Source organism: Lethenteron reissneri, chromosome 7, assembly GCF_015708825.2.
Source record: "Lethenteron reissneri isolate LAM-NWPU_2019-01 chromosome 7, ASM1570882v1, whole genome shotgun sequence".
Classification (NCBI taxonomy): Eukaryota; Metazoa; Chordata; class Hyperoartia; order Petromyzontiformes; family Petromyzontidae; genus Lethenteron; species Lethenteron reissneri.
In genome coordinates this window covers 10,501,909-10,526,465 of record NC_083785.1, presented here as the reverse complement: position 1 = coordinate 10,526,465, position 24,557 = coordinate 10,501,909, and the positions used below count along the sequence as shown (strand labels likewise).

Below are 24,557 nucleotides of genomic sequence, written 5' to 3'. Positions count from 1 at the left end.
GGAGTACCCACAAATGTATAATATATTTTTGTTTTTTTCGCAAATGTCGTCTTTGGGGTTTTTGTTGTTGCTACAATTCTATTGCGAGCAGTTTGATGTTCTAATTTAAAGGAAATAGCAATGAGTTGCGAAGATCAAATTTTCCATGCCGAAATTATTAATTTAAAACTTGGTCAAACATTAAGTCGTTATTGAAGCTAATTGACACTGCAGGAATTCAATGTTTAAAATTCACATTATATTTCAAATTGATAAAAACGAAATGAGGAATTATGTTTTGCCAACACAACACGAGCCGTTTTACATTCTCAGCTTTCAAAATATAATATTTTCCATATTTTATTTTGTGTTCCAGAGATGTAGCATAATTTTGTTTTATCAACAATGAAACAGAAAAAAAAGTACGAACAATTTTGGCCAAAAATCTAATCTTTATTTTTTCATTTTATTTCTTTCATATTGAAGATGCATCCGTTATAAAAGTTAATATCTAAACAAATGCACATATTTTCGTGACTAAAACAAGCGGAGTCTCGTTTTTCATTTCAACAAAATATAAATAAATATTTACGTACCAACTGCTCAACGTTAAAGAGTACTACAGTACTTAATATCGCATATAGACATCAAAATTTGCACCTGCAAGTTGTCACATTCTCCTTTATTGTAATTATATTAAAACATGTAAACACGTGACTTGCTACCAAAGTTTATCATATACCCATCATGCAACAGTAAACTGAGAAACGGCTCTACATTATTATTAGCAATACAATGTTCCCTACCCATTTTTTTAAAGTCATTTGCAAGATGGAAATATATCACAGGGTTGCGAAAGATGGTGGCAGCTTTAGGATGCCTTCATCCAATGATTGCAGAAGACACTCTTTAAAGTTGTACTTAATTTGGTTTTCCCGCGCCTCCGATTATCACGCTGTCGCAACTGTTTAACAAGGCTCTAGAGTCAAACTCGCGACGAAATTTCAATACTGCAACACAAACTCTCAACGCTTTTGTCTATAACACTGTGGCTTTAAATAGAAGACATATACGCGACCTTCCGGGCAATGGCCATTCTTCACAGCACACCTCCCTGGCCTGTGCTGTGAAGGGCCAATGCCTGAAACGTCACATATTCTACACTTTTAATTTTGTAAGGCCACAGCGTTTGACGAATGTGATTTTTGTTGTGCTTGTGCACCACTGCCAACGCAGTGTCACCAATGTTCAATATTGGAATAATTCCTATATTGCAATTCCACTCAGGGCTGTAAACATTCTACACCGTGCACTGCATTGTCTGTATGCATACCTCCCAAATGTTTCTACACCGTGCACTGCATTGTCTGTATGCATACCTCCCAAATGTTTCTCTCATCCGACCTTACCATACCAAGACTGTGTGTGTGTGCAAAGACTACGTCTCAACAAATATATTTCACGTAAGTTTTTACAGCGTATAATTTTTAAATTCCTTTCGTATTGGAATGGCTACAATTGCTGAACTATTTCGTTATGCTGCTGCGGCCCGAAAGGCATATGAAAAAATACACGGATTGCATGAAAGCTGTTTGATGCTATTTATCGCTCGCCGTTTCCTTACAGCCATCGTTCAATATAAGGACGCTCGTCCACTCTCTGTAATTTAACATGGCAGATTAATGATTACCCTTACACTGGGAGGGAGTACGTGTACATTTCAAGGCAGAAGAACTATTGATCTATAAGAGGCGCTGCACTGTAAATCTGAATCAACAAAGGCACACAGAGAGAGGAAAAAAAAATCAGGCAGCAAGGTCACGCCGTACAATTACACACAGTCAGGTGCTCTGCAAACAGAGAGGATTTATAATGCTGTATAATGCATGGGCTTTCGTTCGTATTATTTAGCATTATGGGATGGAGGGCGAGGTGGGAGTGGGTCTGTGGAGACCTTTAGCCGTCCCTATAGAGGTGACCCTTTGTGACCCTAGGGTCCATGGAGATGTATGCTGCTGCTGCTGCTTTCCCCAGCTACCCCCAGCACTTCATCCATAACCTTCAAGCAAAATAAATTATTTCGCATATGTTGACATTTTGTTGTCTGGTAAAGAGCTCTGTAACAAAACGGCAGAAACAGGGCCAGTATTGAACTCGGGGAGGGGGGTGTAATTGTTCTTTTGCACAAACACAGGGCGCTAAGGAATGAATGAATAATGGTGATATGAGTGGCAGTGAAGTCTTTGCGCGAGTACAACCGGGTTGTGCGTGTTTCCAATATCGTCCCAGTCTGCCCTACTTTACTGTGCCTCATCTTTTTTTATTTGTGAACCATTCGCTCATGTTGGAGAATTATTCTTTAGCATTTAATACCAGAGAGTGATGTGAATGGAGCTGCAATGAAAGTGAGAATGTAAGGCAGAGCGACTGTCGAAGTGGCAATAACGCGGCCGATGCTCTGTGCTGTTATTTCTGTCCAGTCGTGCTTGAGCTGGACCCTTCTCTTGATGCCTCCTCGCACCGAGTTCCGCTGATGTCCTGGAAGATGACCATCATGGGATGGGGGGGGGGGGCATAATGAGCTTCTTCCCTTGAAGTTGCGACGTGGAGAACACAAGCCGCTTGGATGCCTGGCTTTAATCAGGCCAACTTTAAAATAAAATACGCATCTAGTGAAGTTCAAATGGCCTAAATCAATTTTGGAAACATATTACATTTCCTGTGCCATGATTAAAAAATGTTTTTTTATGCTTGTGATTTTCGTTTACCTTACGTGCAGTTTGTATTGTATTTGAATAATCCTAACGATACTGCTGAATACAAGCCAATGTTTGTTTTGATGTTTCATGTCAAAGGTACATTTTAGCTACATATTTTGAAAGTAATCACTGTTCAATATTGTTATCTTTTAACATGATTTCAATAAAAAACTGATTTTGAAATATATATTTGTTGGCCTGTGTTGGATTTGAACCGTGGACCTCTTGCACTTGTGAGATTAAAAAAAACATGGCTGGCTTCCAGATTTACCTCTGCGCCACATAGGCAGGGATGCACCAGCATGTTCCATGAACTTGTATTTAAAGATGTGTGAACAAGAGACATCTGAAAATAAAAAAAATAAAAAAACAGGGCTGCGCCCCACCAACAGAATCCCCGCGGCCGTGGCAGCCATTTTACCTCCCAACTCTGCGGTTGTTTGGTAAAATGGCCACCAAGCAACGAAGTTCTGCCACTGCCAACCTCGGCAGACAAATGTGTGCTATTATAAACTATACTCATGGCTTGCTTGGGGTAGCAGACCCCTGTGCTGTCTCTTGCCATAATTCTCCACAACCTGCAAAGGACAGAAAGGTAGCAATATCAATGATTAATTATTACACAAGCAGAATTCTGTTATGACTCCATACAGATATACAAATATGTTTTAGTCCTTCAGCCTAATTTACTTTTCAGACTAATATCATCAAGCTGCACTTGTTTAAGCATCCTGGGTCTCCTTGCCAGAGTTAGATGTTATTGGCAATAGCACTCGATTGCAATTTAGAGGGCTCTGTTCAACACAAAGCTATATCAATTTGAGTAGTGCAATCATTAGGTCTTCTCAACAGTGCAGCACAATAAAAGTAGCAAGAAGAAAAACACAACACTGCTATTGCATCATGGGACATCCTTTGCCAGTACCAAAATATAAGAATAGGTTTTCCCCTTTTTTCTGGCGACAAAACAGGTGTTAAGATGTTAAAACACCAAACTGCAACCTTTTACAAGGAATCATGTCTGCATTAACCACAATACTTGTGGTCAGAATGCAAACAAAAAAATACTCTGATAATATATGCATTGTCTTAGTCCCAAACGGTGTTAGACCCCGAGCACTCATTACTCTGATAGTACATTGTCTTTGTGCTTTTCGCCTTTTGGCGTCCTCTGGTCTAACACCGTTTGGGACTAGGCTCAAAAGAAAGTTGTTTCTGGTGTGGACCAATCAGTTTAAAAGACAATACATATATTATAAGAGTATGTTTTTTTGTTTGCATTCTGACCACAAGCATTGTGGTTAATGCAGACCTTGTAAAAGGTTTCAGTTTGGTGTTTTAACATCTTAACACCTGTTTTGTTGCCAGAAAAACGGAGAAAACCTCTTCTCACTGCTATGCATATGGGGCATTGCCAAAAACGTTACCTATTTTCGATTTTCTTCTTCTACATGACAGTGATTGACACGTTTTTTTACCGTGCTTATGTACCACTGCCAACATAGTATCACTTTTTTTTGTTTGATTACGTAGCAGTGTTCATTTGCTTCACTTAGCGTACACGATTGCTATTTAATATACCTGAAACATCTAACAGCAGTGTTACCCTCGAAAACAATGGTATTTTAAGATCATCAGCAACCGCACAAGGGCATAGAGTAACATTTTGGTATATCCATAGTTTCCTTCAAATGAGTCACCTGACATCCCTTCACTCTATAGTTAACCTGCAGTTATACGTGAACAAGGAATGTCCTAAGGGTAAATTTTTAAAATCAAAAATTGGTTACGTCTAATCGGACGTTTAAGATTAATTAAAATTAATTGCTCTAGTGGCCTTGGATTCAATGTTATGAACTCTATAACGTAAGCTATCTTCTACTAAATTAAGTCTAGAAATAATTTTTTTTTAAATTACATGAAAAAAATTGCGGAGTAAAATTAAGTAAGCAATACTGTAGCTTACAATAATGCAAAAAACAGCTGTTATTTGTATGTATGTTCAACTTCTTTCGCACCATGCTTAGCCAGCCGTGCTAATCGGAGCTTACTTGGTTCATGAAGGTTCAACGTCTTCCAGCTGGCGAAAGCGCTGCTGTAGGGCAGTCCAACCAAGTAGTGGACTGCATTTTCTCCCTAAGCAACCATCATAGCACAGGAAAACAAGTTAGGAATAATCATGCGTTACTCGCGAATTATGTAACATTATTTGGTGAAAATTCGTTGGCAGTGTTGCACAAGCACAAATAATAAACGCAACACATTTGTCAATAACACTGCTTTAAAAACAAGTTTCTTTTTGAGTTTTCGTGGAATATCCAGTGCGTTCCAATATGGGGTTTTCTTTGATCAATTTGGCCTGGTTAAAATGGGGTACATCCTTCATGGCAACACAACTTTATATAACAGTTGAGATCATTGTGAACAGCGTTATTACCCCACCCCTTCCCCCGTTACGAATGAACAGGGCTCAGCATAAATTATGTTTTCTTTGGTTGTAAAACATGAACAAAACAGATCCATATGCACACCAAGGGCACATCACAACTTCAAAACAGTCACAAGTGATGTCAAATCTGATCGGAATTATGTTCAGTGGTCTTCTATTGCAGCTTTCTATGTGAGCGTAACTGCCACCACTGTCGACGTTCTTGGACTGTGGCTGTGCTTGTAAAAGAGCTGCATAGCTCAATGGGACATAGCAGCTGAAAACACATTCCTGCGGAGGGAGCTGGTAGGAACGTTGGGCTGCTCGGCGAATGGCCAGGGTCAACGGCAGCGTGGTGTATTCCGCAAATATGCCCGACTGTGAGGGCGGGCACAAGCCGGCGTGAGTAGGTTAAACGTTGAGTTTTATAAGGGTACCACGGGGTGACCAGCCCCTCCCCACCCAGCCCCATCCTCCCAACCAGCCCCTCCCCACCCTCCCCAACCAGCCCCTCCCCTCTCCACCCAGCCCCACCTCTCCCATTTTTGGATGCACGATGGACGGACACAATAATCCCCTGTGGGCTGGTGGAACCAGGAGGTTCCTACCAGTATACAGTCTGAATCTGGAGTTTCCTGGAAGCCAATGCAATTTTCAGAAAACAATCACAGTTGGCTACGCTGGCCTTTGGCTTTGTCCGTGAGGTCCTATTCGGCCCACGTGTTCTGCATTGTGACTTGAACAGCCACCCCCATTGCAGATGCACCCAAATCATTATAATGTGATTATTGCACGCAGCACGGATTTGAAGTGTTCAATGTGGCACGGCACCAGACAGCGGGGCTGCTACGGAAGCTTGCTTAGTGTCAACTCATAATGGTTAGCAGATGGCGGAGCATTCTTGTTCGTGATTAGTTAGACAGAATGAGGCGAAGAAATGTAATGTATTAAAATGTGCGTTGGACAGGAGTCAGAAAGAATAATGAGGGTGTTATGATGATTACATAATTTATTAGTACCTGTTTTTGAGGTTGTTTATTAGTTGGCATGGTCTATCCACTGTGGAATGATGACCTCCCTGTGCCATCATTATCCCTCAGTCTTACGACGCCACAACCCATTGCAATCCTGTAAATGAGCTCAGAATTCGCTCACTCTTTAAGTGAGAGAACGACTCAGAGGCACGAGGAACCACAGGCAAGCATTAAGGCAGCCAGGCAGTGAGCCGGCATCAAATTCATCCACAAGCTCTGCGGTCCTCTATATATTAAGGTGTTATTGGTCAAGTGACGTGTTTACATGTGGGAGGAAACCAAAGCGCCTGGAGAAAACCCACTTTTGCGAGGGGGCAACACCAACCTATGCAGCTGGAACAGGTGGAATAATCCACATTTAATGTACCGCATTATCCTGACAAGCCAGGGTTATGGCACCTCGACACCCATATAAAAAGAGTTTCACAACATTTTATCCATCCACCAACGCTCGCCTCTACAGCGCCGGATCACCAGCGTGCGCCTGCACCACCCGGTTACCACTTTGAAACGACCCACAAACGTCTGTATCCATTGCTGAAAGAATGTTAGCTGCACTAATCGGCAATCGTGGACTATTTTCCACGTGGCAACACTGTTTTAGTGTGATCACTCGCTTCTATCACTACGACAAAAGTGGGCCCTCATATTTTTCCGTTATTGAATAACGCTAACGATGGTGTTCATGCGTGGCACAGCCAAAGGTATTTGAGAATCCCATTCGGACTTCTGTAGGGAAATGGTTCGCAACCCTGCTCCAAAGGGAATCATGTGAGAGGTCAAGAGGCCGCGACGATTGAACGTCACAAATCCCAGCAAAAGCGGGGGGCCAACTCGGGACCATCGTGAAATTAAAAGTGACAGAATGATGGAAACGAAGAAAGCGTTTGAGGATTTAGTGTCAACAAGTACAGAAAACAAACACTTTCTAAAATAGGCTTAGCATCACAGTGTGCTTAGTTCTTGAAATGTTCTAATCGCTAATTAACTCGCGAACAAAAAATAGCAAGCAAATACAAAATAAACTCGACGTAAAAACGATAATAATAAGTCGTGCAATTGCAACGCGCACAATATTTCACAGACATAAATGACCATGACTGCCAAAAAGAGGCAAAACATTTCCCACGACTATTTTAATGTCATGAGGTGTTTTTTTCCACTTCCAGCATTTCTCAAAAACGAATGCTGACGTACTGCCAACCAGTGCAGCTTTCTCGCCGACCATAAAAAAAGCCAATGCATGTCACCTAAATAACATCAGAGAAGAGATGACTGTGCGATGTACTTAATCAACAAGCACAATGCTGGACGGCAGTGGAAACAATTAGTAAATAACACGTAGGCTTTCGCGACCAATATTATTCATAATAAACGTTTTTGGGTTAGATCGCGTTATTTATAAATGTGTCGTAACCCTCCACCACCCGACACGGCCAATCAGCAAAAAAAGTGTCACGTTGACAAAAGACAAATAGTTCACTACTTTAGCCCACCTGTGTGTTGAAGAGTGAATCCACAACATTAACAATGTTTGAGTACTCAAAAACCCCAAAACTTTATTATGAATAATTAGTAAATACTCGCCTGTTCCCGTTACCGTTCAACACACCGATCCAACTGCGTAGGTTTTCACGGTTGTGCTGTATACCTCTCTGATGTGCATACCTGTCAACCCCTTAGCAATGCCTACCTTATTACAGATAAATTCAGACCTTATTGGTCACCCTGTGCCCTTATAAATCTCAATGTTCATCCTACAAAGTCCCATCACAAGGGAGAAACACAAAACAATAGGCAAATATAATTTTTTGTTGTTGCCCATATTAAAACGGCTGTATGTCGTATGGACCTTAAAACTCAATTTCCCTCTACAAGAATACAGGGTAAACCGTATGGGTTGACAGATATGTATGTGCTTTTGAGCTGCGCAACTTTTTTGTGCGGCGAGATGTGTGAACGTTTCGCTTTGCGAGCTGGGAGCGCTTTTTAATTCGGTTCTTGTAGAAGCTCCCTCAGCACGTGGAAGAAAACGTCAGACAGTGCGGAACAATGTGTGGCACAAACCTGAAAGCACATCGGATAGCACCGATGCGCTTGACTGGCCAGTAACGATTTTTCAGCATTGAAGTCAAGACACACTTGCTGGCTGCTACTTTATTGCCCGCAAGCTAATGTCCGCGCTGACTGCAGCCTGCAATGGGAATTCCAAGGAAAATTGGCAAATCAAAACAAATGTCAAAATCACGAATTAGCAACCTGGCCTACATTTTCAAGTTGCAAACGAGTCAGCACTTCAAAACCACACGCACAAAATACATTCAAGTGTAGAGCCCATTCGATTCCTTGAGCAACTTTATGGTAAGTGATTGAACTTGAGAGGCCAGTTGTCTCTATTTACGACATCAAGAGACGATACAACGCCGATCATGGCATTCTCACGCAAACCCACAGCAATTGTCGAGTGTGGTACGATTAGAACTCGGATCAATGGATTGCTTGTCCAGATTTCTCTTGCAAAGAATACCATTGTTTTATTGGAAGCTCGCCCTACTAAAATGTTTATTCATAATGCACATGGGGGCTTTAAATGTTGTTCATTAAAGAGTATGCGACTTTGTTAAGTAAAGGTAAGTGTTTTTAATATACGTGCCAATGATTATGCATGCACAGGATGAGGACCTCTCCTGTAGCCATGCAGGAAATGGGGGTGATTTGGCCATACTTCACCACACCGGTCAGTGTGGCTGGAGAAGGCGAGAAGCATCGACATTGAGCATAGTACTGAAATATCTTCTTGGTTCTTTCGGTAAAGTCACGTAGAAGGGAAGTAATAAAATAATAAAAATAAAACATAATAAAATAATATAATAATATAATATGTATTTTTATTATTTTATTACTTCCCTTCTACGTGACTTTACCGAAAGAACCAAGAAGATGAATCCCCGCAGTCACGAAAACTTTTAATCGAAAAAAGTACTGAAATAGTTCTGGTAGGAACCTCTGGTAACACCAGCCCACAGGGGATTATTGTGTCCGTCCGTCCATCGTGCAGGGAGGAGCTGGGTGGGGAGGGGCTGGGTGGGGAGGGTGGGGCTGGGTGGGGGTGGGAGTGGTGGGGCTGGGTGGGGAGGGGAGGGTGGGGAGGGGAGTGTGGGGAGGGGCTGGGTGGGGGGAGGGGCTGGGTGGGGGGGGTGGGACTGGGTGGGGGGGTGGGACTGGGTGGGGGGGGTGGGACTGGGTGGGGAGGGGCTGGTCACCCCGTGGTGCCCTTATAAAACTCAACGTTTAACCTACTCACGCCGGCTTGTGCCCGCCCTCACAGTCGGGCATATTTGCGGAATACACCACACCGCCGTTGACCCTGCAGGCCATTGACCGAGCAACCCAACGTTCCTACCAGCTCCCTCCGCAGGAACGTGTTGTTTACGTGACAAACCTCACTAACTTTGACGAAGCGTTTACATTTACTTGATCTCTCACCCCCCAAGAAAAAAAACCCACCTCTATTAAGGACACTCGTCTAAGCTATTCGTTGTTTAAGCTTAATTCGTGTGGATAAAGAATACCAACGCACACGGCGTGGCTAAACGCGGGCAATATGATCACCGTCATCCTCCCGTTTCACTTGTAATCGATAATTCATTAGACGTAACACATCGGCTGATGATTCTCGATTGATTTTTTTCTTTTTTTGGGACAGATAAGACAATTGTGCTTAGGCGATCTGATACAAAAAACTAAAATCAATTGCGAATTACAATTCAGTATTGCAGCATTACAAGGGAGGCGGTAATCAATGTTTTTTTTCTGCAAGGTCCAAGCAAAAAAAAGGGGGAAAAATTGTGAAGTTACTGATGGAATGAAGTTAGCAAGTAGTTAAAGTATCACATTTATGACCGTGCACTGTGAAACTTAAGTTCGATTCACGGCTACGGAACGCATCAGTGGCAATTGATAATTGAAACAGTCCTTTATCAACACGTGTTGACCAGCGTGGTGAAGTATGGTCAAATAAAACAACAACCCCACGACTTACACAACGTAATCGAACAATTGATTGACAATTAAAATCGGTTATAGTTTCATCGCAACACTTACCCCGCGGAGCTGACGAACTCTGCCGGCAGACGTGACTCAAACCCGGCAGGAAGATCAGGCAAGGGCGGGCCGGCCTCGGGGCATAGGCCTCGCTCGGAGTTTTCCTGAAGAACAATGTTGCACGCAGGATGTATACATTCTTTAACGCGTAATAATTATAATATAACATGCAGCACTAGACTGTAAAAGTGCAATTTTAAGAGCCGCGAGCGAGGACTGTAGCATTAAACGAACGGACTCGATCATACACAGAGAGGCAACCCAAAACGTCACGTCTGAGCTTGAAGAATTGAACAGAAATTAAGTATCTGAACGAGTTGTTGGACTCAAGGTTTAACTTAAATGAATCAAGAAGAACGAATGTGGGAAGGATTATTACGTCGTGAGAGATGACGACGAGGCTTGGGACTGTCGTTCTTCATCCAGCAGTGGATAGACCACGGCTGATGCTGAACTTTGGGACATTTTAACATTCTAGCGATGCAACTCGTGTATGAACATTTCCAACCAATTCATCATCATCATCCCATTACCGCGACACTGCATTTCATTTGCGCGTAAATTAAACAACGTTGGTAAATTATCGCCGCGATAAAAAAAATTGCTTCGGATTTTTATTTTTTGCTCCATTAAATTTCACGTCCGCCGCAGTTGACCCGATGTGCCCTGCAATGCAGCAGTGGATCGAGCGTGGTGGAGAGGGCCCCATGGTAGATTGTTATACCGATTTGGGTCAGCAGCGCGTATAGGCGGTCCCATGGTGTAATGGTTAGCACTCTGGACTTTGAATCCAGCGATCCGAGTTCAAATCTCGGTGGGACCTCATTTTTTTTACTTTTATTTTTTTTTTACTTCCACGCCCAGAGAGACAGACAGAAAATAAGAATGCTCCCATCGTGGAGCGATTGAAAATTAGCCCATGTTTCTTTAATGCTGCCGGGGGTAGATTTTACCCATTTCCATCGCGAGCTTTTTGTGCAGAGATTTGGTGGACGAGGCTTGCCAAAGGAGGCATTTTCCTTCTCGCAAACGAACTGATGATGTTATTCATTGGTTTTGTCTAAGTTGTACCTCCTCGCTCAGCTTTAAACATGTTGTTGCCTTCGATTCAAGTCTCTTTCACACCACGTGTTGTAAATAAAGCCATAAAGAGGCTGAGCGAGTTGCCGTTCAGCGGGTGTAGTTTTTTGTTTGTTGTTTCCGTACTTGATGTTTTGTTTGAATCATGACTGTGGGTTCACTCCCCGACAGAGTTGTTGCCGGTCACATCGGCAGGGGGCGACATCTCGTCCTTACAGACTCCACGGCGGACAATGGAAGGCAACTAACAATTGCTTGGGGTCACCGATGTCTGCTGGGCAAACCCTTACCCATTTAAGTCACTTTGCAACCGTGTCAACGCAAATATGCAACCTTATGGTGAATAATACCGCTTTGTAAAACGTTGCTTTGAAAATCAAGGTGGCAAGCGTTAGTAAGATTGGCAAGTCGACTGGCTGCATAATATTAATATGCATTTTTTTCACAAGAAAGGTATAAATGTGTCGTAACCCGCCACCACCCGACACAGCCAATGAGTAAGGGATTTGTCACGTAAACAAAACGCCACTTAGTTACTACTTCAGCCCATCGGTGTGTTGGAGAGTAAATCCACAACACCACGTGTCATAGCGCATTTCTTTTGTACATTTACCCAAATTGTATCCCAGTTGTGCCGTCAGCGTCATGTCATAAGAATAAGCGTCAATTAGAATCTCTCGGAGAGGAGTGAAACTTTTCGTGTTAAAGGTACCACGGAAGCGGATTACACAGAGCTACTTCTGACTTGTGGTCTACCTGGTAGAGGGGCAGACTTTCCGACCTGATCCCCATAATGAGTGTAACGTTCGTTGCATGATTGTCAAGCCAATATTTACTTGATTTTAAGCTTTCGTGACTGCAGGAATCCATACTCTTTGGTTCTTTCGGTAAAGTCACGTAGGTAGAAATAAATAAAACAAATCACGACGTTTCGATTGCAACACAAGCGGGTCGTCATCAGGCCGCTTGTGTTGCGATCGAAACGTCGTGATTTGTTTTATTTTATTTCAAACTATGTGACTTTACCGAAAGAACCAAAGAGTATGCAATATTTACTTCTCAATAGGTTTTTTTATATATATATAAAGTCAGCACTTTGACCACTGAGCAACCCAGGCCACCTCTGGATTGAATATTTTAACTGTTTAATACGGGACTTTAATCAACATCTAATTTTGGACTGACCTTGCCCCATGAGTGAAACCAATCAACCTCCCGGCATTGTTTGGCAGCCCCAATTGGAAAATCATGTGGTTAGGATTTTTCTAGTTATAACCGCATTCTCCACTTGTTTTTGCCAAATTTCACCTTTCCAGATCGTATAGGATTGCATAAAATCGAATCTGCACGGCAGATCAGCCTCACTACACCTATGCAAGTGGCATTCAAAGGAAGCCCGCTATGCAATTTCAAAAACACCGACCACACCATCGACCACACAGCAGTGAACCAATGTGAACTCTAAAACATTCAACAAGGGCATCCAAAGCAATCCACAGCACATCAACTGAAGCCATTTCTTTGCTCAATAATCTTACAAGTTACTATCCAGCCAGCCACAAGCAAGAGTATTGGAATATGCATCAGATCACCTTTAAGCATAAGATGAATAAAGTGAACAACAATCATAATCAACAATACCAGTCTGGCAGGAGTAGTGATGTAGAAGGAATGAGTTTCGGATATATACATTTAGGATTTTAAAGAATGTAAAGTTCAGATCATTTACATTCTGTAATAATAACTTCATGTGTCTTTGCGATAATGCAAATTACATCACGATGCAACTCGTCACCACTTTCGGCGAGGAGCGTACAGATGTGACGTCATGCTTTGTGACATCGTGTTTTGTGACATCACATTTTCGGATAATCCGAAATGTTGTATCTGGTTCCGATTTTCAAATTGTTGAACAAATATCCCATTGATTTAGTGTATATATTTACAAATATTCGAGGCCAAATTTCCAACTTCCAGCCTCAACAATCCATCAGACAAAATTGTCGTACATTCAGTATCTTTAATGGACACACATTATAATTTACACTTCTTGCATACAGGGACATATACTGTATTGAAAATACAAAAATATATATACTGTACTTTACACACACAATGCCTACCCTCCCAGCTGGCGTAGAATATACCACATACCAAATGCAATGCAATGCAATCTCTGTACAATTTTTCTTTCCCACATCGTTTCTGATTATATATATATTTTTACATGGCTGTTTGCATTTAAAAAAATGAAAATGTTTCGCGCACACACAAACACTATATATTATATACCGTACTGTATTAGTAGTAGTACGGTAACCATACGTATATAGTACAGCTGGTTATAGCCTATCCTTTGTGAGCATACCTACGTACAGTACTCATATTACATTAAAGATAAACTGTGCTTGTTAAATGCAGCGTCCTTGAAAGTGATCCGTTATTGACGTGAATCAGCAGACACGCACGCAAGAGATTTGAACACGCGTGTTATGAAGTACCATTTAAACGCGAATGCATTGGTACAGGAGCGTAAAATAACACGGTGTCGTCACGACATCTAAGTCTATAATAAGATCGACTTATGGCTTCTGCTGTTTACAATAGTATACGTTGTGCTGTACACGTCTGACGATTAGCAATGCTTGCGTCCTTCAAAGTGCCTAAAATACAGTAACTGGTGCCCATGGTCACCAAAACTTGACCTCAACGAAAATCATCTAAGTCATTGCCAAGATATAAAAAAAACTCAAAGCCACTTCCATAAACAATTACAGCCGTCCAAATATTTGTGTGTTGTTGCTATACCACCGAACTACATCCCCTAATATTACGCTATTTTTGAGTTCTTCAACGTTTGCCAAAAACAACATTTTCAATTCCTCTGAATTATTCATCTAGAAATAATTTAAAGTACTCATGTGCTAAATTGTGGAATGAAACAATATCAATTTACATCGGGCCAAGATATGTTTAATACCTTAGTGATTAGCAGTGCCCCCGTATATTTTTTTGCAACCTGTCATAATATATCTTTCTTGGTTGAAGCAAAAAAAATAATACACCCTTGAAAATCACTGAAATGCCATGGCACTCATAAATATAATGATTATGCATTGACAAGCCCCCAAATTACCGAGGATATGGATAGGGTGTAAAGGTGAGTAGAATTAACCAGCCTACCTATATCCCCTTTGAGTAAGGTGATATTTTGTTTTATGAAGATGCGGAACTTCATGGCGTTCTCTCACTCCATTCACATCCCACTGGGATTTTTGCACACAGCGTTGGTGTACGGTGTTTTTTTCTGCAATATTTTGCTGTCTTTTCTTGGATTTTCTGTTTGCACTTAGTCACATATTCACTTTAAGATGTTTTTGTTCATGTTTTTTTGTTTGTTGCGGTTGCACCCGATTCAAGAGCCGAATGGCTCACAGGGCTATACATAATAAATGAACTTGAACTTGAACATTCACTTCGCAAACAATGTTGATAGTAACTTTACAACTGGCACCAACCCACCAAGCGTTGCAACCTGCTCTCATTCTCGTACAAACGCATTGTCCAAGAACAATTTATTTGACCACGTTTTCGCTACAGTATTTGTACACACGTCCGAGACAATCAGTCAGCCAGCTCAGAGAGAATTCTATTTCGCAAGCACAGGGGACCTCTCTTGCAAAAACACACGTCCAAAGCTTGGCTTTGTTATACAAAGAACATTATTATTATTTAAGCTGGGGTAAATGAGGACAACCTTTTCAACAGGTCTAATTTTAGTTGTGAGAAGGGGGAGGCAGAGTATGGAGCGGTGGAGGCACAAATTTCACAATGTTGTGCACTGTACCCAAAATTCCCAGTTGGGGAATTGAGTCGAGAGTTGAGTGGGGGTAGAGGGGGGGGGGCAGCCAAGGGGACATTTTTTCCAGGGCAGTCAGCTGCCTGTGTTGCCCTCCCTGTACACGTGCCCCCGTTGGTCAATGCGGAGAGAGCGGAGATTTTGCAGGGGATCTCTTTAAGGGTTTCGCGTGCGTCTCGGTGGCCCGAGGGACCGGGGGAGCAAAGCTTGATCTATGAGAAACGTAAGGCGTGATGCTGCTGCTGCGGCGGCGGGGAGAGAGAGAGAGAGGCGCGGGTGAGACTCCCCATGCAGGAAACATCTCACTTTCAGGAAACAGAAGATATTGCCAAGGTGGTCGAGCGGTGGGAAAACGACGAGCTCTCAGCGCCAAGACCAAATTGAGCGTTATCCTTTTGGCCGAATGAAGGCGAGCCAGGGAGATTTGTTCTCGTTCACCGGTCGCACACACACGGGCAGGGGGCCGATGTCGGTCTGCATCGCATGCGAGCGTGTCGTTTCCGTGAAAGGGGGGCCCCCTCCGCACCGTTCTACGAGAGGACATGGTGTCACGGTTCAACGGAAGGACATCAACGCAGCACAAGGCAGCTTGACAGGGCCCAGGACGTTTCGAGAACTGTCAAGAGCCGTCGTTTGATAATTACCAATGTAAACATTTGTGAATATTTTAAGAAAATGCAGGCACCCATGTTACTTTAGGATTTTTTTTCTCTCTCCCCAAGCGTGTGTTCAAATTGTTTCAATGCAGAACCGTGAGAGATGACCACGGCTCGGAGAAGCCTCCATCCACTGGCTTCATCCAGAAGCGGATTGATCGTGGCTGATATTGATGATGATGTACATTATATGTAATTATTTAAAAAAATGTTGTCCTCGTTTCATATTTCTTCATTGAGTTTTGTTCAAATGGATGTTTCTACATTGTCCTGTTTACTACGTTGAGTTTATTGAACAGTTTTATGTACGTATTTTAATCCAAGTCTCCTTTTCCAAAGAGGCTACAAGTCACAGGGGCCCTTCCCTCATCCTGGAGGTCCTTTCTATCCAAGAGCAGCCACTGTGGCACATGGAGCCTTTATCTATTCACATTACAATGTAAATCGTATTTACATAGGGCAAAGGTGCATCCCTGCAGTTGCTTGCTCACACAACTGCGTTGGTGGAAGAGCCTCCATTAGAAGGGTCTCTACAGAACTCTTCCACGCTGACCAGATGTCTTGGATGAGGTAGGAGCACCCTCAGTTTACCCCAACCAACGCGTGACCAGCCGAGTATTTACATGCGCTATAAATATATTCTCCTTCAGAAGGCTCACGTTCTCTGTTACGCCAGGTGGTGCCGTGCTCTACTCTCAGCTCACCAGGGGATTCACAGCAGCACAGCTTCAAAGCGTCCCTACCGCTGCTCCATTATGAGTCAAGAGACAGAGCGAGACCTAAGCGACCCATGTCAAACGGGGATAACCGACTGCCCTTGGGCAGACCATCGCCTATTTGCCCTGCTTGGAGATTCAGGGGACAGGACGTGGAATTATTTCTTATTCATGTCCTATCTCTCAACCGTCCGCCACCACTATTCGATGAATTGTCAAGATTCAGGATCGCTCCTCGATGTAAGAATCAATTATAATTTTTTCCCATTTTTGATTTTTTTCATTGCTTTGTTTGTATCTCAGTACAATTTTGTTCAGTCGTTTAGAAAAATGTAACAAGAGCACATCGCTTACAATATAATTTGCATAAATCGTAAATAATAAATGTCTCACACACGCGATTCGATGCGTGTTATCGTGAGTATAAGGATCGATTTCAATAGATTGTTGTATAATGATTTGTGACGACAGGTCAATAAAACTATCGTACTATTTTTTTTATTTTACCAGGTAAGGCCCACTGAGCTCAAGAGCTATTTTTCAGAAGTGACCTGGCCACAAATGATAGCTCAACAAAGTGGCTTTTCATCACGCGAAATTTATAGCAGCCAAAAATACTCCAAACGCATTTCGATTTAAAATGTGGAGGCAAAAGACGGAGGACCCGGAGAAAAATCCACACGACCTCGAGGAGAGAGACACGCAAACTCCATTTGTACAGGCGTCAGGGCCGGGATCAAACCCACGACCTCCTGTACTCCAGGCGAGGTAGTTAACATCTCGCCACCACGACGTGTCTGTAACGTCGGGCACGTGGACGGAATTGAATATGCGATCCAGATTTATGGCCAAGGGCGACCTGGATCCAGACTATGGCATCGGTGACGCACAGCAAACTGCTTCAGAGAACGATCGCCGTGCCGAACGTGTCGCGTTAGCAATTTGCCAACAGATGTTTGCTTTAATCGACCCATTAAAAGACGTGTAGCACATCTCAGACGTATGGAACACGACCGCAGTAGATTGTCGTGCATCTCTGGGATGAGAAAGCGAATGGCTACACAGCCTGTTTGACGGTCACATTACTTACATCACGGCTACTTAACTCTGGAATTAATCCTACGCACTGCCCGACATTCAGTGTCAAGCATCGTCCATCCTATTTGCTTTTACATTAATTATCATCATCATGTTGTCACTGTGTTAACAAACAACTTACACAAACAGTTAAATTACGGGCAATGACAAAACTATATTTCAAAATTACACGATTTTGTGACTATAAATACATGTTTGTACTGCAGTTACACACAACGCATACACACATAAACTGTCTTAAATAAGTATTTTTTTAAACTCCATTTAGGAAATAAATACAAGGATCTTAATATTTTCCGTGAAAAAAACAACCACCTTCAACACAGAACGTAATCCTGTTTGTTTTTCTCTCCCTCCCACCGCACCAATCACTGTTCACATCCATCACGGACGACATCTATGGCGTGCCCTGTTCTCATGGCGAAACATTTCGCTGTTCCATTGTAATTAGCCCAATTTGCATTTTCGACACAAGCAGCTTTCAACACGACTGAACAAGCCGCGCATTTGCTCGGGAGTCCTTTGTGTAAGATGTCAACATTTTTCGCCGAGAGTTCCAATTTCTTCCACCTTAGCTCCTTTGCAACATTTTTCGCTTCTCCCACGTGACCACCACTTGCCGTCGACAAAACTGCTTCGAAAGATTGTTTCGCAAAAAAAAATAAGAACGTGAACGAACACCGTCACGGCACATGCTGCCCTCCGCCACTTCGTGCATTCGATCAATCTTGCGCTGCAGGATCACGGATTCCATAGATTTCGAAATGTCAATGATAGATGACTTATCGCTAAATGATTTCAGAGGGGGGTACGTCACAGAAAAATTAAAACGGTACATTTAACCGTGAGTGAATTAAGCCATTTATGTAATGCGACTTTAGCACAAGGCTGGCTTGTTGTCATCATCTGACGGAGCGCACTGTGTTCTAGCGGCGGTGTTGATTTGCAAACGAGCCAAACCATAACTGGACACCAAACCTTTCACTCTAATTATTTAGATGTGCTTGGAATATTTCCCCCACCCCCCATTCCACAAACACGGCATCTCAGTGCGAGCAACACTCTTTCCATTGACGTCGCCGTTAAATAGTCACACGTTCTGACCGCTGTGCTCAATGCGAGAACAAATAAATAGCGGAGTTGCAAACCTGAATGACTTAGGCACAGGCTGTTGGTAGTGATAGTTAGGCTCACCCTTGCAGCAGCCAAAACCATCGCAGAGCTGGCGTCGAGGGCCTGCTGCCCAAGTGGAACTGAATGTTAAAAGGCGCTTGTGTCCCAAGCGGGCAGAAACATTCTGGGTACAAACGTGGGGCGGTCGGAGGGTTTTTTTTCTAAACGAACGAAAAGGAGTCCTGGCCTTCGATTTGAAATGTCTACGTGTTTATTTATTTCAAAAGCTTGCGTATGCAGGTCTTCTCTCACCGTCCTTCTTAATCAGAAACCCAAGTTCGCCGGCTATTTATTACCGAAGACGGGTTCGGCTAGGGTGACGGGGGGGGGGACCTCGTGGGGGGTTAATTAATTTACTGCATTACAACCGTTGCCCTTGTTGGTGGCAGTCCTAAGCAGCGATTTAGCACTGACTGTCTATATATAGAAAACAAAATGACACTGCTGCAACTCGTTGCACTTAAATACCAAAAAGAACGCAGGTGTGCACGATGCGCGATCGTCTTGCGACGCTCGGTCAGCCCAGGGCGGTGCGACGCAAACGCCACGACATCGCCACCAGGCTACGCTTTGGTCTCATTGAGCTTGAGCGCAAGCAGTTCGCTGTTGCCGGTTCTCTTGCCGCCACCACTAGCGCCGCCGCTGCCGCCACCACCTCCTCCTCCGCCAACCCCACCGACGCCACCGGCACCGCTGGCACCAACGGCGCCAGCCACCGCTCCATTGCAGCTGCGCGCCTGGCCGTTGCCGGTCTTGACGAAGGCATAGGAGGCGGGGAGGGGGGCGTCCCCTACGGAGCCCGTGGTGCTGTACGAGGTGGAGCGCACGGAGCAGTGCTCCACGCGCCGGCGGTGCCCGAAGCGCAGGCGGTACTGCATCCAGTGGCGCCGCAGCACCGTCTGCACCTGCGCAGGGAAGGGCGGGGGGATGGGGCACACGGCGGGAACACAGCACAGTGGAACCGTGACGGTCAAAGCCAGGAGGTGTCGGCGGTTTGGTCGTTGCCGAACGGCTCTCCAGGTTGCCCGCAAAGAGCCGCTCGGTTCGATGTCCGACGGTTCGCTCCGTATGCTCGGGAGCTCCGTCGCGAGCTCAATGCGGCTCGTCGCACGGTTACGAGTGGGAATATTTCCGAGGCGACAGGAGGCAGAATGAAGAAGCTGTTGATGACCCTCGGCAGGGGTTGCTACTGGTCGCGAGAGACCTCCGAAGGGTTTGGACGCGCATTGAGTAGGCCGAGGAGCGCGTTGTTTGGCACGACAGCCGACGTGCTGCGTGGAGCTGAACAGATTCCCGGAGAAGAGAAGGCCTCCGGCCTCGTAGAGCCAACCGTGAGGCGTCGTGCCGGACAATGCGCTGCGGCGACCCAAGTGATTTTATTTTTGTCATCCGAGACTGTTGATTTTCATGCCAAATATTAAGCACATTAGTTTTGTAACCACCGCAACTTCATTCGACGCCGGCTTGCGCAAGGACGTAATAATTACCGCTCGTCACTGCACAGCCCAGCGCTTTGTGTCAAAATATTGCCAAATTAGAACTACGTTAGCACATTACATTGAGCAAGTCTAAGTGCTTCGTTTAAGCTAACTGCTTCAATAGAGAACAGCTATGAATGCACGTTTGCAGTTAATCAAAAGCACTTAACGGTGAGTTACAAAATCAATTTGGCAAAAAAGAAAATAATAGCTCCATTTTTTTTTTTTTACAAACCCACGGAATTGTGCCACGCGCTGTAAGGAACAAATCGAATAAGCGTAATTACGTTTCATTACTGGACGTAAATAAAGTGCAGAGACACTAATGCTGCGCTTAATCTGGCAGGAAATTATTTCCGATCTTAAATTATTATCGAAACTGCAGCAAAGTAGAGAACCCAGGTGATTAAAATATTGTCCGTATTTTTTTTCCATTTTCCTAATAACTGCTAATCGAATGAACTTGTAAGTTGAAAAATTAGTCTGCAAGAGGGCCGTTTCCACTGCCAAACAGAAATTATAATATAAACAAAGCCATATTCTTTGGTTCTTACGGTAAAGTCATGTAGATATAAAATAAAAATAAATAAATAAAAATAATAAAATACTACGTTTACATTTAAATAAAAACCACGACGTTTAGATCGCAACACAAGGGTCGTCATCAGCAAAAAAAACATCGTGGTTTTTATTTTTTATAACCAAAGAATATGAATTCCTGCAGTCACGAAAGTTTTAAGTCAAAAAATAAAACAAAGCCAGTCGAGGTCGGAATGCTAAAAAATCTACGTCGCTGATTGGCTGAGGGCATGGCTCAGCCCCACTTATACGCGTGCTCGGATTGGTCGAAATTTGCGTTCGCGTGCATCACGCAAAGGTACCGTTGATCAAAATTTCGACGTTCGTCGAAGCCATGGGGTTCCTATGGGTAGGCGAAACGTTCACCGAAAACCCATTAACCGATGTCACTGTTAACCGAGGGACTACTGCGCTGAACGCTCTCTTTCTAACTCCGCCTCGGGGGGTCCACAACCCAGTGGATACCTGAAGCAGTCCCCAGCCTGGATACGTAAAAAAGGAGGGCTGGGCGAAAGGGTGGCGCCGATACTTATGGCCGTGGATCAGAGGTCGCAAACGGGTTTTGATTCCTTACCCGTACCCGTACCCGGCCGCACCAGGGTGGCAAATGGGTACCCGTACCCGGCCGGGTAAGGGTACGGGTACCCGTTCCCTACCCGTACCCTACCCGAAATGAGTGACAAACAGTTACTCACCAGTGACTCACGGCCTACCCGTACCCGTACCCGGCCGGGTACGGGTAGCCGAGTATCGGGTAGGTTACGGGTATCGGGTACCCGGTTGCGACCTCTGCCGTGGATGAAAAAAAGCCGAAAGGAATCCAATTCACGTGATGACTACAGAAGGAGAATACCGGCTCGGACGTTGCCCAGGTCAACAAAGACCGAGTCCCCTCTTTATTTTTTATTCTAGTTCCAATCGGCAGAGGTACAGCAGCCCACAGGGGTAGGACAAAGTCTTAGAGGTCACCTTACACGTGTATACCGCCCCCCCCTCCCACTGAAAGTGTGTCTAAATGCCATGATACACGAGGCCCAGTGGTTACAAATCTTGCGCTCATTGTGACCCCCCCCCCACCCCCCCATGAGACCAAACAATAAACTGTCCGCATTGCCAAACGAGCATCAAAGGCAAATTATTAAATCATTTATATTTGGACGTTGAGATAGGGAGAGCACCAACAGGGCACGTCGAAGACCAACGTGTCCAGTGCACGCGTTCACTAAATTCCACACAACAGATAAACGCACGCAGATTTAGAATCGCTCGTGGCCACAAGCAAACCAGTGGACGGACCAATACCAATACGCGCTCGCCATCCGCCACCAGGCGATGGTGATAGCGCTTGTGCCAGGCCAGGTGCACTTTTGAGGCCACGTGAAGTCTCGAAGGCTCACTGACAGAAGGTCACGGGACAGACCCTAGGTGCCATGGGTTGACTGACTGAGATGACTGGCAGATGCACCAGCTGTGCCCCCCTACTGTGCCAACTTGCTGTGCATGACCATACCCTATGTGAACCTCCCACCATCATGTGAACTGTCACATATACTACACACCCCCCCCCCCCCACACAGTGGACAGCAACTCGGGCAATTTCAGGGGAAATTGTTGCCATCAGTCGTCACGAGCAATGGCGTTTATTTTGAGCAACGATGGAAACTTGTTAAGGAAATGTCAAATGAGTGATGGGAGTTGTGTCTAGCCCACGGGTCGGCAAGCAAAATAACAAGAAGAGACATTTTTTTCGTCTTAGAATTCTGTAATAAAACTCAATATTTCAGGAGGAGCAATGCGCGTGGCGAATGCGACACGGTGGTCCTTAATAAATAATGTCACAAAGCAGTCTTTAAAGAGCTGCGGGTTTTGCCGATGACCCCCGATGGTCTAGCCGATGAAGTGAGAGTGGAAAAATCCCTGCGAATGTGCTGCAATGGCTCTCCAACGCGTTTTCGGGTGGCAATGCGTGCTGTCGGGCACGATGTCCAACGTTTCGCTCCATGGGCTTGGGAGCTTCTTCAGCAGCACGTGGTGCAATAAAAAATATATATATATAAACGTCCGAGAGGAATGAAAACATATTGTTTAAAACTACCTTCGATGAACAGTGATTGGTCTGAGAATTGTTTTTTTACCCTTTTATCTGGCAACAAAACTGACACCTTTTTTACGAGGAGTCATGTTTGCATAGATCACAATAGCTGCTGTCATAATGCAAACAAAAAACATAACTCTGATAATGTATGCACTGTCCTTGAAGTTGATTGGTCCACACCCGAGACAGCTTTCCTTAGAGCCTAGTCTCACATGGTGGTGGACCAGATGACGCCAAAAGGCGCACTATGCAAACATGACTCCTTGTAAAAAAAGGTGTCAGTTTTGTTGCCAAATAAAAGGGTAAAAAACCAATTCTCATATTTTGTTACTGGCAAAGGAGGTTCCAATGGTGTAAGTGATTGGTCTACAGAGGACACAACCTCGGGTAATCAGCCGTGTGACCTTTGTCTCTGATGTGACTAGAAGTGGCCATTCCCCGGTTGTCCACTCAGGGTAGAATTGCAAATTAAATGTGTCCAGATATGGGCAACAACAATTTTGAAACAAGAAACTATCGCTCGTGATCATTGCTGGTAACAATCGCGATACAACAAAAAAAAACCCCATCCCAAATGCATCAATGGCCTTAAGGTAGATGACCCAATTGCTTAATTGGGATTTCACGTAGCAATCATTTCCCCCCGACTGGCAAGGCTAATGCCTACATTACAGCCCGGTGCTGAAATCGCTTTGTGCTGCACAGGGACAAGCTCCCTAGAAAGGGGTCCCCCCCCTCCCCCCAGGCCAACAAATAAACTGCGTTCCGAGACGTTTCGCCATGGTATGGGCCAAAGAGAAATGCAAGTATTATTATATTGTTGTAGACAGCCGAGTAGGAAGCTGCCATGGTGTAATGTTTAGCACATTCGTGGCGATACAGTACAGAGGTTGCCAGTCACGGCAGTTGAAATAAACGTTGCCAGCTTCTCAAATGCCCTCCGCTTCTGTCCACCCAGCAGAATAAATTTGCAACAACGCAAACCGAGTCGGTCGGAAGGTCGCGTTATGCGGTGGGATGAAACGAGGGTTACTCCCTCGGGTCAGCGCGGAAGAGCAGGCCAAATACCCTCCAGAGCTGCCCCTGGAGTGTATGCGTGTGGAACGTCTTTCGCACCATAAGTAACCAATCATGCTCATCGGAGTGGAGTCCCTTCCGCCAGCAGCGGCGTTCGCGAGCCATCACATTGTGATGAGGGGGCGGGGGCGGGGGGGGGTCGCACACCTTTCCGTGCTCTTAGGATGACAGAATGAACGACGATTCACCTCGGCTGCACTTGCCGTTGAGGAATGCGAAACAAAAAAACGGAGAGGGAGTGACGCTCGCGGGCAAGTGGCTGGTGGGGGGGTGGCGTGGGAGAGAGACGAGAGCTGTCCACACGGAACCCGTGAAAGTGGCGCAACGCTCAGGTTTCACAAATGTACCTTTCGTTTAGCCACCCACACAAAGGCAAACATACCTGCCCCCCCCCTCCTCCTCCTCCTATTTATAAACTGTGATCGGCGAGCACCTATTAAGG

The 24,557-nt window shown here is 44.4% G+C and overlaps 1 protein-coding gene, 2 long non-coding RNA genes and 1 other non-coding gene across 7 annotated transcripts in view; 2 read left to right on the top strand and 2 right to left on the bottom strand.

The window, feature by feature from the left end:
- The window catches only part of LOC133357553 (uncharacterized), a 178,006-nt gene extending 175,081 nt beyond the window's left edge, over positions 1–2,925 (top strand). The window contains exon 4 of the long non-coding RNA XR_009756980.1: positions 2,460–2,925. This is a non-coding gene — a long non-coding RNA (uncharacterized LOC133357553). The remainder of the gene's footprint in view (positions 1–2,459) is intronic.
- On the bottom strand, positions 243–10,957 carry LOC133357545 (uncharacterized). Of its 2 annotated transcripts, none has more exons than XR_009756978.1 (5): positions 10,684–10,957; positions 10,305–10,408; positions 4,790–4,874; positions 1,359–3,316; positions 243–1,312 (listed from the first exon to the last, which is right to left on the bottom strand). It is a non-coding gene; the product is annotated as an uncharacterized LOC133357545 (long non-coding RNA). The 2 variants fall into 2 exon arrangements; XR_009756977.1 differs by having other exon boundaries at positions 243–2,517; positions 3,010–3,316.
- A 98-nt stretch (positions 10,958–11,055) lies between these two features.
- On the top strand, positions 11,056–11,127 carry TRNAQ-UUG (transfer RNA glutamine (anticodon UUG)). The gene has a single exon. It is a non-coding gene; the product is annotated as a tRNA-Gln (tRNA).
- A 1,857-nt stretch (positions 11,128–12,984) lies between these two features.
- LOC133357508 (calcitonin gene-related peptide type 1 receptor-like) overlaps positions 12,985–24,557 on the bottom strand; it is a 151,093-nt gene continuing 139,520 nt past the window's right edge. For all 3 annotated transcript variants that reach the window (XM_061575476.1, XM_061575484.1, XM_061575493.1), the window contains exon 13: positions 12,985–19,791. In XM_061575476.1, the coding sequence (XP_061431460.1) occupies positions 19,450–19,791 (342 nt within the window). In that variant the 3' untranslated portion in view covers positions 12,985–19,449. The remainder of the gene's footprint in view (positions 19,792–24,557) is intronic.